Raw genomic sequence first — 12096 nt, forward strand, 5'->3', positions numbered from 1 at the left:
ATATGTTATCATACAAGCTCGAGAGAAAGTGTGCTCTTTTTGATTGTTTGGAATTATGCATTTCTTTTATTTATGTTTTAAATTATGTTCGGCTCCTTAATTTATTTAAATATATGTGTTGTCACAACTCCAAGGTCGAGTACTTGTTGAAGTTTGAATGCTGGACATTTCCAAACGTTCGCTCATAAAAAGACCAGACTCGTTCAAAACAACTTGTCTTGTTAAAGGCGCACTCAGTAATTTTCATGTTGCACTGGTTGACATGGCAGTTCTTTGACTTATACTGACATCTAGCGGCGAGGATGCAGTATCACAGTTAACGATGGCATTGGACAAATGCAATTATTAATTTATTCAATAAGCAAAGGTGTCCAATAATTGGAGGGTTACCAAGATAAAATGAGTATGGTACGGCTGGTCAGACACACAGTTGCATGTAGCCTATAGGCTACTGGTAAAACTGGAGTCTTCATCTCATGTAAGTGAGATCATTTTAAATAATTTTTTGGTTTGTTTGTTTGATTTGTTAGTCTATTTAATGAGGAAAAATTACTGAGTGCACCTTTAAAATACAAAGTAACTAAAATAAGCAAATTAAACATGTCATATTAAACATTTTTAGGTAATAGTTCTGCACATTAAAACACTATTTAAAGAAAAATCCTCTCTTAAAACACGATGTGAATGTCAAAGGGCTTAGTGTCTAGTAACACTTTGAAAGGAGGACAACATTTAGATATGTTTCCCATTTAGCGTGATTATATATAAACAAACAAAACAAGAAGTAAAATCTCATCTTTTTTTAAATATATATATGTTTCAGAGTTACACTGACAGGTTTGCTACATGTATATACATGAACAGAAGACATACCAATATATGACAAGTCATGAATTCTGTTGAAGAAAATGTTCTGTGCAGTTCATGTACAATTGCCTCTAGAATTATTAAAGTTTTATTTAGCTATTTCCAGGTTCTGACTTCATTTGTTAGTTTGCTGTACAGTCCAAGAAAAATAATGTTGTTGAGAATAAGATATATTATTTCACTTGTGTAAAGTAAACACTATGGAAAGAATGTATATATATCCATGTAGAATGCCATTGTCAATATGAGTGCACTAAAATGAGTGCCATTCAAAATAAAAGCTAAATATTTGTCCACGAATGTTATCACTAAGCTCTTTCCTGAAGAATATATCGGTGAAATCCTCTTTACAATCTTTTTTTTTTTCATTGTTCCGTTAAATACTTCAAAATATTCAAAAAAAAGTTCAAAAATAAGACCGAAGTGCATAGGTCATTTATAACTTGTTATGAAATATATTTTCACAAATTGTAGATAGGCTAATCTTATATTCTATACTGCCATCTAGTGGCTGTCCGCATTGCACATTTAATTAATGCATTGTTCTTTCACCTGGGCTCATTTATTTTTTACCCTTTTCTCAAACCAAAAACAATAATAGCTAAATTAAATCCAAATAACAAACAGATGCACAAAAAGTTATTTCAATCCACTGTGCAAATATAAGTAATAATTCTTGTGTTAAAGTTGTCAGTTTCCTGGTTTGCTCTGGTAAATCTGAGATCTGAGTTTAAGATGACCATACTCGCATTGCTAACATGAATTGGAACTTTTCTTTTCTCTTTTTTAAATTTTTTTAATTTCACTACATTTCTGGAAAGTCACCAAATAGGCATGTGAATAAATGAACACAAAAATATGCAAATTTTGGATTCAACTTCTTTTTATTTTGAGTAGTACAAACATTTAACAGTTACAAATTGAAAACATACATTTTGACTCATTTCAAAAAGGCATTGGGTCAAAATAATCCTTAAAAATACTGATTTTGGCTGAAACCTAAAAAATAGTAATGGTATGTGATGCATAATATCTAATTAATAATTAGAGCTGTTAGACAATGAAATATGCCAGATACAAGCTGTCTCAGTAATTTTTCCCAAGTACCCTGATAAACCTTAAAATACATTTTTCCAATAACTTAATAAATGTGACAAGTGACATAATGAAGCATTTTGAGGTATTTTACGTCTAATATTACAACCAATTATGACATTGTTTATCTTTTCCCCTCAGTAGTAATATATGTAAAATAATCATGGTCCTGCAGTAATAGCTTTTAGACTGGTTGTCCTCTTCATGATGTTGGGTATGAAGAGCAGCCCGGATGCTCTCTCTATGCTCTCAATGGGCACCAAAAAGCGTTCCAGTGGGATTTTCTCATCTACGGGCATATTTGGCATCACATACGACCGCAGCTCTACGTCTCCTCGTGGCTTTTCCAGAATCACAACCTTAAAGAAGTGAGTTGGCACAGCGACATGGTTCTTTCCCAAAACCTGATACTTCACATACATTTTGCCATCAGGCTCCTGTCTGTAGGTGCAGGGTGGGGGAAAAAAAACTTAATTGAAAATTTTAATTTTGATTGAAAATTTAGATTTTCAATTAAGCACTTTGAAATATTTTGACACATCCTTTATTTTAGAAATGTGGCCCAACGTTTCCCTTTAATGGCATAATATAGAGGCAGTGCATTTCAGAGTATATTCAGAGGCTTACCGGGGTAAGTAGAGTGGTCCAGAGCACACAAATACATTTTGGTAATGCTTGGTCAGAGAGCGACAATATTTCTCCAAGTTGTTCCATGCATTCTGGTTTAGATGAGGATTCTGTGGGGAAAGATGTTCAGAGTAAGACCATTTGCTATTCTTCTTCATTTACCCAAGCAAATTGCTGCTAGATTGTTTTAAATGGGTCACATCAATTTCTGCTGTGCCCCGGAAAAATTTTATTTACAAATCTGTGCACCAACATGAGAAACATTTCCCCTGACAATATATAATTTCAGCAATCATTCCAAGTGCCCCATATTTTCTGTTGGTGGTTTTGAATCAGAACTAGATGCGTGATTTATGAGCAAATAGTTTTTTCTCAGGTCTTTTTAATGAATTGGACTGAACTACTGACCTACAACAGAAAAAAAAATAGCTTGTTGTCATGTAAACGCATTATACTGCTTTCCATTCTGATGTCATAAATGGCTTAAAAATAACCTTATCTACATAATTAACCAGATTTGGCGTTACGTGCAATCACCTTTGCCAATGTTCTTACCTGTTTATCTAATGTGCGCAAGTGTTGTCTGCATGTGCAAAGTTTGACATCAAAAGTAAAGAAGTCGATTATTTAAAATCTCATGGAAATGCAGTTCTTGCTTTGTCTGATTTTTTAAATCAGCTTGGGAGTTTTCAGCATATTGCTTTGTATGTATACAGGCTTATTTCATTTCAGCAATCACGTCGTAGGTCATGAATTTCCTGTTGGCTGTTCTGAATCAGAACTAGCTATGCCCAATTTGTGACTGAATCACACTTTTGAGTCACTTATTTTCAATGAAATGGACACGCATAAGCTAGACACTCTGAATCGGTTCGTCATTCATTCTGAATAACTCGGAAAGCTCACTCACTCACTCACTCACTCCGATAAATGGTGATAATTTAGAATGGAGCAGGATAAGTTTAAATATTTAGCTAAATTTCATTAAAACAAAACATGCAATTACCGTATGCCAGCGATGAAAAAGGTTGTCATTAAAATCCATATCTTCAGAATTGATATAAGTGTGGGTGAGAAGATACTTTTTAAGTTAATACTTTTTTTTACTATCAATCCCCACTTTCACTTTTACATTCTTCTTCGTGATTTTTGGTGATTTGCATTATTTGTGCATATCGCCACCTACTGGGCAGGGAGGAGAATTTATAGTATGAAAGTCTGTTTTTTTTTGTGGCAAATACAAAATAACTAAAGGTAACTTTTTATTCATAAATGTTCAGATGTATCCTTTATACAACTGCTGTGAGTTGTTTGGATAGTATTAAGTAGGGGTGCTCGATCCTGCTGCTGGAGATCTACATTCATGCAAAGCTTAGTTCCAAATCAAACAAAAAAGCGACCTTGATTAACTTGTTTAGGTATTGAGTTAGCTATATTTCACGTTTACAGTAAATCTCTAAGAGTAGATTTAAGCACCCCTCATTTAAAATTGAGGTCCCTCAGTTCCAGCTCACCTGTGGTGACACATTGCTCAGGTAGAAGGTGTCATCCATGGCTTTCTGACTCCACTTGTGATTGGCAGCTGCGGCTAGGTGTCCCCTGTCGAACCCACTGCCCTTATAATCCGCATTGCTCGATCTGTGGTAAACATGTACCGTGTCATCCTCTTTAAAATCGCAGAACTTTCTGTCCGATGTCCCGGTTAGAGTCTCAGCGTTGAGCTGCTCGATCACCCACGCCGCAGTCCTGTTTCTAGGGTCATATGAGGTCACGTAAGACTCCCTGCTCTTGATATTAGACAGTGAAGGGAAGCCGTACTTCATCGCAGCTGTAGATTTGTTTGCAGCGACCTGTCCCGGCTGATAGGGGGTGACATCTGACGCCGCATCTACGCTCGGTATAGGGATGATCGGTATGCGGTCGAGGAGTCCATCGTGAGTCGTATCACGGGGTTTATTAAGGCAATCACCGGCTCCTGTCAAGGTGGCACCGATGCCGATGCCCACTGTCAAGGACACGCCGGATAAAACCCACCTTGAGCAATAAACACGAAACATCGTTCACGTTTTATACATAAATACAGATAATGTATCTGAATGTATATTTATTTTAAAGATAAAAGTGTCTACTAGTACAGGTGGACGTGCTGATATTTTGCCTACTGTCTTTACATAATTCACATGGGCAAATCCCACCGGTGTCAAGATATGGAGTCGCTGGTTTATGACGTCAAACACTTCCTTAAAAAGACAGAACACCGTTTGAGAATTTTGGGAATGTTCTCATTTTGGCAAAACACTTCATTCATAAATGCAGATTTTTCAAATCTCGCCCACTGTTTATTAGTATTTAATATTTAATAAAAACAATATGCAGACGCCCTGATAAGAAGGAAAATAAAGTATTGAAATTATTGGATTTATTTGTAAAGTATAATTTGTTGTAAAAGCTACGGAGACCCCCATATCATTAAAATATTTGTATTATTATTATTATTATTATAAAAAAAATATATTATTTCTTTATTTTCTGCAGATTTTTTTTTCTGTCTTTTTCTTTATGTTGTTTTGTGCTGAACCTTCCAAGTTGATAGTACTATTTATGCCTTCTTATTTGTATTGATTTTGTCTTTCATTAATAAAATAAATAAATAAATAAAACCACAGTTTGAGGAAAAAACAACAACGCATGAGATCATATATGTCCTGATGTATTGGATAAAATGTTATTCTCACAATTTCAATTCATTTGAATCTTATAATTTAGTTATCACACTTAAGTGAACAGAGTGGATTTATGGAGAAACATGTCACCACTTTAGTTTGAGATGATGTTGTTATTTATGTCCTTGTTGCTAACTTATAAAATAATAAAATGGCATTTCATTAATACATATTCCAAGTGTTTCTTATTTTTTTCCTTTCTCTAATTAACATCAAACAAAACATGTTTTCTTGTTAATGTTGTTTTAATTGGTTATTAATGTATAGGCTTTTCTTATGTTCTGTTAGTCTTTTGTAATATCCCTTTAACCAACAGGAGCCAGTACCTTAATGACGTCATCCTTCAGGAAGTGACATCATTTTGAAGGGAAAACAACAGCACAAACATCAGAAAGTACCAACTATGGATCCTATCAATTCTGAGATGTTTTCTGGCATTAGTTGGCTTGTGTCATTCAAAAGTTTATTCTGTCTTATCCTGTAGATGACATTACAAAAATTGGTACGATAATATCACAATTTCAAAAGATACTTAAAATATATCAAAATTAACTTTCAGCCCCTATCTGAGCAAAAGCTAATTTAGCTCTTTATTTCCATCTTATTTATTTTCCTGTCATTGAATAGTGAAGTTAAAATTAATAAATCTGAGCTTGATAAACAACACAAGCTTTAAGTTACAGAGTTGAAAAGATATACTATAGCATAGCACTACATCTGCAGTATCATCAGCTGATGTTTCCAGTGTTATTTACATGATGACACTGCAAATTCATTGTGTACTGTCTGTAAAATGAATTAGCAGTAAATATAGCACAAATAGCCTATATACATACATTGCTTATATATGCACCTCTCCTGTTTCCACTAAACTCTCATTATCGGTCTTGTTTTATTATTTAACAGATATTAATAGACTAGATGCATCACTTTACTTTTCACATTATGTTTTTCCTTATACTGTGGCATGCAGTCTATTTCAGTTCATTTGTATTGACGACATGCTTGAAGTAGAAACTTATTTATTTGTTTCCAGACAACAAAAGTCTCCACCTGGCATAAGTACTGCTGACACAAGAGGTGCGTTATTAAGGGTTTATTTATTTATATTAGTGCAGGTGGTTAAAGCAATGCAAAAGGCTCAGCACTTGATTTTGGGCTTGTGGACATAAATATGGCTGATTCACCTTGTGATACTGCCAAAGGAATAAAAATGGTCAGATATTAATTACTGATATTAGCTGCATTGACTGTAGTGCCAGTGTAATGCTGTTTCAGGCACTAAATATACAGTAAGCATCTATTGAAACATTTGCCTAATTGCATTTAAAGGGATAGTTTACCCCAAAAAAGAACATTGTGTCATCATTTACTCACCCCTCATGTTGTTTCAAACCTGTATGACTTTCTTCCATAGAAAACAATGGAAGTTAGGCAGAATGTTATCCTCAGTCACCATTCAGTTTGATTCTATGGAAAGAAAATGCAATGAAAGTGAATGGTGACTAACGCTGCCAATCCCTAACATTCTGCCTAACTGTTGTGTTCCACAGAAGAAAGAAAGTCATATAATGTAGTTATAGAACAAAATGAGGGTGACTAAATGATGACAGAATTTACATTTTTAGTTGAACTATCCCTTTAAAGCACCAATATACATATAGAGGTACAAAGTCTAAAGAAAAACAATTCACTCACTTTTGTTTGTGCTTTCTGATTGTCAGGTTTTATTCATTTCTAATATTTATTCATAGTATATTATTTGCCCTGGCTCATTATGAATGTAAAGCATTTGTAAATATGCAACACATCAAAAAGACTAGGAGCCACTGAAGATGTTGGCATTTCTTTGAGACGATTTGAAAAATAACCTGATTCCATGATATGTGATGTGCTGACTTTTATAGACTGTAAATTTAATTGTTAGACTGGCCATTCAATTTGGCAATGTGCTTTGATTGACTGTGTTTGGAATAGCATACTAGCATAATACTTTAACTATTTTAAGCAGTATATAGTATGTATACTGTGCACAGTATGCAAAATGTATGTATGTACAGTACAGAATACCGGATGACTTACAGTACTACCTTTGTTCAAATGTGTAGTACGCAACAGAATGCAGAATTTTTGCACAAAATTAAATGGATGATAAGCATTTTATTTCCAACATGATAGCTGTACACTAGGGTTGTCCATGAAAATATGGTAAGAAAAAATCAACCTCAGAGAACCAAGTCCACAAGTCTAAATTTATTATGCCTTATCTAAATAAAACATGTAACAAAATTTAAGCAGATTGGGGCATATTTAGGGGTCACTCAAGGACCCACATTGTTCCCACATTATAATTATCTATACAGTAAACCAGTGGTTTTCAGTCCGTTTAGTATAGATTTTGTTTTTTTCTCTGAATGCAAGTGGTTTAAAAATTATGCTAAAATTCCATACTCACATTTTTGTTGCTCTTAAGCAACCCCTAAATATTAACCAAAAAGCTTAATTTTTTTTTTTACATTTAGATATGAGGCATAGAACAAAATACATTTGTGGAGGAAAAGTCCTATAAACGTAATTTTTCTGGATCATCCTACTGTACAGTACACCACTCACATCCAATGTTAAGAGGTCATGTGACAACAATGTAGCATACTGTTGCGTGAAACGTAGATTGCTAAATAATGTCTACTGTTACACGTACTTAACCCTTCCATGGTCTTAACGACCAAGTCCATACTTTGAACCTAGAGGGTCAAATTGACCCTTTTTATGTTGAAATTCAAAAGTTTGTAATAAAGGTTTGCTCTATCTCTATACTTTTGGTCTTTAATTGTTTGTCTAGATGCCAGCTAACACTAGAAAAATATTTTTTCCTCTATCACCTTCTATTCCAATAAACAGACCTGAAAGGCAGGGGATGCCCCAACACAGCTTCAACAATCTTGTTAAAAAAAGTTTCAAATCTTGTAATAAAGGCTGTGTTTACCTATCTCTCTACTTTTGGTCTTATATCGTTCCTCTAGGTGCCAGCTAACACTAGAAAAATAACTTTTTTCTCTATCACCTATCACAAAATACAGATCTGAAAAGCAGGGAATGTGACGAACGATTTAAGACCAAGAGCAAACAGAGCCTGTATTATAAGCTTTTGAAATTTAACATTAAGAAATGGTCAATTTGACCCTTAAGGACATCGTAAGGACTTTTTTTGTAGCTTTGTGTACAAATACATGAAATAAAAAAAATGACATTGTCAGGTTCAGATCACCTCTGTGGAGGATGTCATGAAGTTTTGAAGTTGATGTAAATCAGTGTTCAAAATTCTAAAGGGTCATTGTAGACCGGAGGAGGGCGGGACCAGACTGGAATGATGCATGCCCGTTCCCCAATCGGCCTGATGGGGCACGCGAGGGATTAAGGCTGTCAGTTCAACCATATACAGTTAGTACAGTACACAGCGAAACGAGACAATGTTCCGCCAGGACCATGAGAGAGAGAGAGAATTACAGCCAGTAATTTATCCAACTTTATTCCTCATGCACCCCATCAGGCCGATTGGGGACCGGGCGTGCATCATTCCAGCCCAGCCCCTTCTCCGCTCTACAGTCAGTCATGAGACCAAGGAAGAGTTAAAAAAATAGGCAGTTTACACCGAATACTGTGGAGTATTCGGTAAGTAGTGCTCTAGTATTCCATTCTGAACATAGCCAATGTGTTTTCTCCAAATAAATGCATTGTAATTATTTAGTTTTGTATGATGGTTATGTGGGACATTGTACTTTAGTAATATACTTATATCGCATGTTAATAAGCAGCCCTGAATTGTCATCTTAGTAAAGAAATAACTGCAAAGATGGTTACATGCCAGTATCAAGATGGTGAGCGGGTTATATTAAACTAAAGCTGTGCATGTAATGAACTTTCTTATGCTTTGTTTAACGTTTGGTAATGTTGTGAATGTCAGAAACATTTCAAACATATTAGAGATGTACTCTGCTGTATCATCAAATATAATTTTTTACCATGGCGTGAATACCACACTGCACTGCAATGAAGACTGCAATGTCTTTACAATGGTAACAATTACTTGGAACAAAAATAACAGTTTCTACAAAAAATATTTAAATAATAATCATAATATACAATACTTCATATCTTCATATTTCCTTTCAGATAGACATATATGTTTCTGTTCAACGTGACGATTAAAAACTCTCTCTACATTCCAGAAATGTAATCTCAAACACAAGCTATAGAGACATTCTTTCTTTGCAACTAGCATTTAAACATCTTTTTCGTAAGTTTCATCTACTTGCAACAACTTCGATGGCATTTGACAGTAAAATGCAAGAAAAATGCAGCAATGAAAGGAAATGTAAAAACGAGTCTTCAAAAGAAGAAGAATAACTTGGCATAAGTAGGCTTCCGTGATATCAACCATTTGTCGTTCGTCAAAACAAGCTGGCTAAGTGCAGTGCTTGTATCGCAGTGAGCGCCAAAACTACAGGAACATAGAAATGCCAAAAGAAATGAAACCTCATCTATATATGTGTCCTTTTTCTGTAGAGTTCTGTGGTTTAGAATGAGCTGAAACTGAATGTAACTTCTTTTGTTTTTGGTATACAGTTCAGGCGATCAGTGATGCTAAGAGACGAGCAATTAACTATTCATCTCATGAAGGCTTTTTTGACTTCAGCTTAGCCGCCGCCCTTTTACAAAAAAGATTACAGCACCGTTAGACAGGGTCTGTACGGGTTTAGGCCACTCTTTCTCTCTGTCTGCAGGGTTCAGCCCTTTGGCCTGCGTAGACTAGGATCGATATCAGGACTAAGATGGGTTTCTAGGCATTGGCTTTAAGCAGGCTGTTGGCTAGAAGGCAGAGCAGCAGTGTTAGGGCGCTGAGGTAGCAGGCAGAGGCACCGTCACACCCTCTTTCGCCCTGACAGCGTGGCTGCTCACACAAAACGCCCTTGAACTCGGGTGGACAAACACACTTCTGGTTCTGGATGCAGGAGCCGCCGTTCTGACACAGCAGTAGCTCATCGTCGCACACGTTTGCTGAAGGAAGACAGGAGAGGAAGTTGAGGAAGAACAGACAGGAAATTCTTATCAACGGTGTTACATATCTGAAAGGGTGTGACATAAATATATAGCAAATCTAAACTAGAGAAGTAAAGTTTGTCAAGACAAAATTTTATGCTGCTTGAAACAACCTGGGCCTCGTTTCCCAAAAGGATCGTAAGCCTAAGTCTAATAATAATAATAACACAAATAATAATGAAATGCGTAAAATAGATGGTCTATATAAATGGATGAATAGATTAATTAGTAAACAAATAAAGTTATTTGTGTGGAAAAAAGTCAATAACTGCGTAAAAATCATAAGTATATATTGGTTATCATCCTTTTCAGCAGTTTTAATAGCCTTAGCACATTTGAACATTCCATCAATTCTGGAAAATTCAGGAAAAATGAGAAATCCGATCAGTTAGAAAAGACATAGCATATTAAAGGAATAGTTCACCCAAAATGAAAATTCTCTCATCATTTACTCACCCTCACGTCGTCACCTTTTTCACAATAAATCTGGACATCTGCAGTCTCCTTGATCATCATCATTTTAAGCTTGATAGAGCCATCTAGCATTCTGCGCATGCGTCAAGTACTAGAAAGTGTAATTGAGCTTGAAATCATGATCGTGCCTAGAGACTGTAATGGCAAGATTTACAGTGAAAAAGACCCAAAAGTCTTCAGAAGCACTAGTTTTTATCCCCTTTTCTCCAAATTTGGAATGCCCAATTCCCACCACTTAGTAGGTTCTTGTGGTGGCGCGGTTACTCACCTCAATCTGGATGGTGGAAAACAAGTCTCAGTTGCCTCAGCTTCTTAGATCGTCAATCCGCGCATCTTATCATGTGGCTCATTGTGCATGACACCACAGAGACTCCACACGTGGAGGCTCATGCTTCCCTCCGTGATCCACGCACAACTTACCACGTGCCCCATTGAGAGCGAGAACCACTAATCGTGACCACGAGGAGGTTACCCCATGTGACTCTACCCTCCCTAGCAACTGGGCCAATTTGGTTGCTTAGGAGCCCTGGCTGGAGACACTCAGCACACCCTAGATTCGAACTCGCAATTCAAGGGGTGGTAGTCAGCATCAATACTCACTGAGTTACCCAGGCCCCCTAGAAGTCATTTATTAAACCACTGGAGCCTTATGGATTACTTTTATGCTGCCTTTATGTGCTTTTTGGAGTTTCAAAGTTTTGGTCACCATTTACTTGCATTGTATGGACGTACAGAGCTAAAATATTCTTCTTAAAGTCTTTGTTTGTTTTCTGCAGAAAAAAAGAAATCCGTACACATCTGGGAGGTGAGTAAATGATGAGAGAATTTTCATTTTTGGGTGAACATCCCTTTAAGTCAGAACATTCTGAAAGCCAATTTTGGTGGCTGTAGCTTGAAAGCTGTATGACGAGTTACTTTTAGTAAATTTGGTCTTTGTTTAAGGATTTTGGAAAACCATAATAAGCCTAAAGTGTAGAATAGGTGTGTTGGGCTTTTTCAAACCTCCTTTGCCTTCTTTGCAAAAAATGTCTTATTCAGTATTTTTGTATTGTTTTCCAGTAAAAATATCTAAACATCCATAAAACAAGAAAAGTTTAATTGAGAAGCAAAATTACTTAAGATATTCAAAATGTTTTCTAGCTATAAGCACAGATCTTTTACAGAATTTAATGGGGTTTATGCTTTCAAGTAACTGTAACTTGTTTTAAGG

General features: G+C 35.8%; 2 protein-coding genes across 3 annotated transcripts in view; both read right to left on the minus strand.

Moving 5' to 3' along the window:
* Positions 1-1745: 1745 nt before the first annotated feature.
* Positions 1746-5065, minus strand: endog (endonuclease G). Its single transcript, XM_052094766.1, has 3 exons — positions 4104-5065; positions 2590-2699; positions 1746-2403 (listed from the first exon to the last, which is right to left on the minus strand). The coding sequence occupies exons 1-3, from the start codon at positions 4644-4646 to the stop codon at positions 2124-2126; spliced, it is 933 nt and encodes a 310-aa protein (XP_051950726.1). The 5' UTR covers positions 4647-5065; the 3' UTR covers positions 1746-2123.
* A 1401-nt stretch (positions 5066-6466) lies between these two features.
* The window catches only part of LOC127621522 (netrin-G2-like), a 104677-nt gene continuing 99047 nt past the window's right edge, over positions 6467-12096 (minus strand). For both annotated transcript variants that reach the window (XM_052095172.1, XM_052095173.1), the window contains exon 8: positions 6467-10370. In XM_052095172.1, coding sequence (XP_051951132.1) covers positions 10153-10370 — 218 coding nt within the window. In that variant the 3' untranslated portion in view covers positions 6467-10152. The remainder of the gene's footprint in view (positions 10371-12096) is intronic.

This window comes from Xyrauchen texanus, chromosome 27, assembly GCF_025860055.1.
Source record: "Xyrauchen texanus isolate HMW12.3.18 chromosome 27, RBS_HiC_50CHRs, whole genome shotgun sequence".
Lineage (NCBI taxonomy): Eukaryota > Metazoa > Chordata > Actinopteri > Cypriniformes > Catostomidae > Xyrauchen > Xyrauchen texanus.

What these genes read in the sequence shown, in the direction of transcription:
- endog (XM_052094766.1), bottom strand. Translation starts at nt 4,646, where the DNA reads ATGTTTCGTGTTTATTGCTCAAGGTGGGTTTTATCCGGCGTGTCCTTG. An exon ending in TGAGCAATGTGTCACCACAG is followed by an intron (nt 2,700 to 4,103) that starts GTGAGCTGGAAC and finishes CTTTCCCCACAG; the next exon opens with AATCCTCATCTAAACCAGAA. An exon ending in GGACCACTCTACTTACCCCG is followed by an intron (nt 2,404 to 2,589) that starts GTAAGCCTCTGA and finishes CTGCACCTACAG; the next exon opens with ACAGGAGCCTGATGGCAAAA.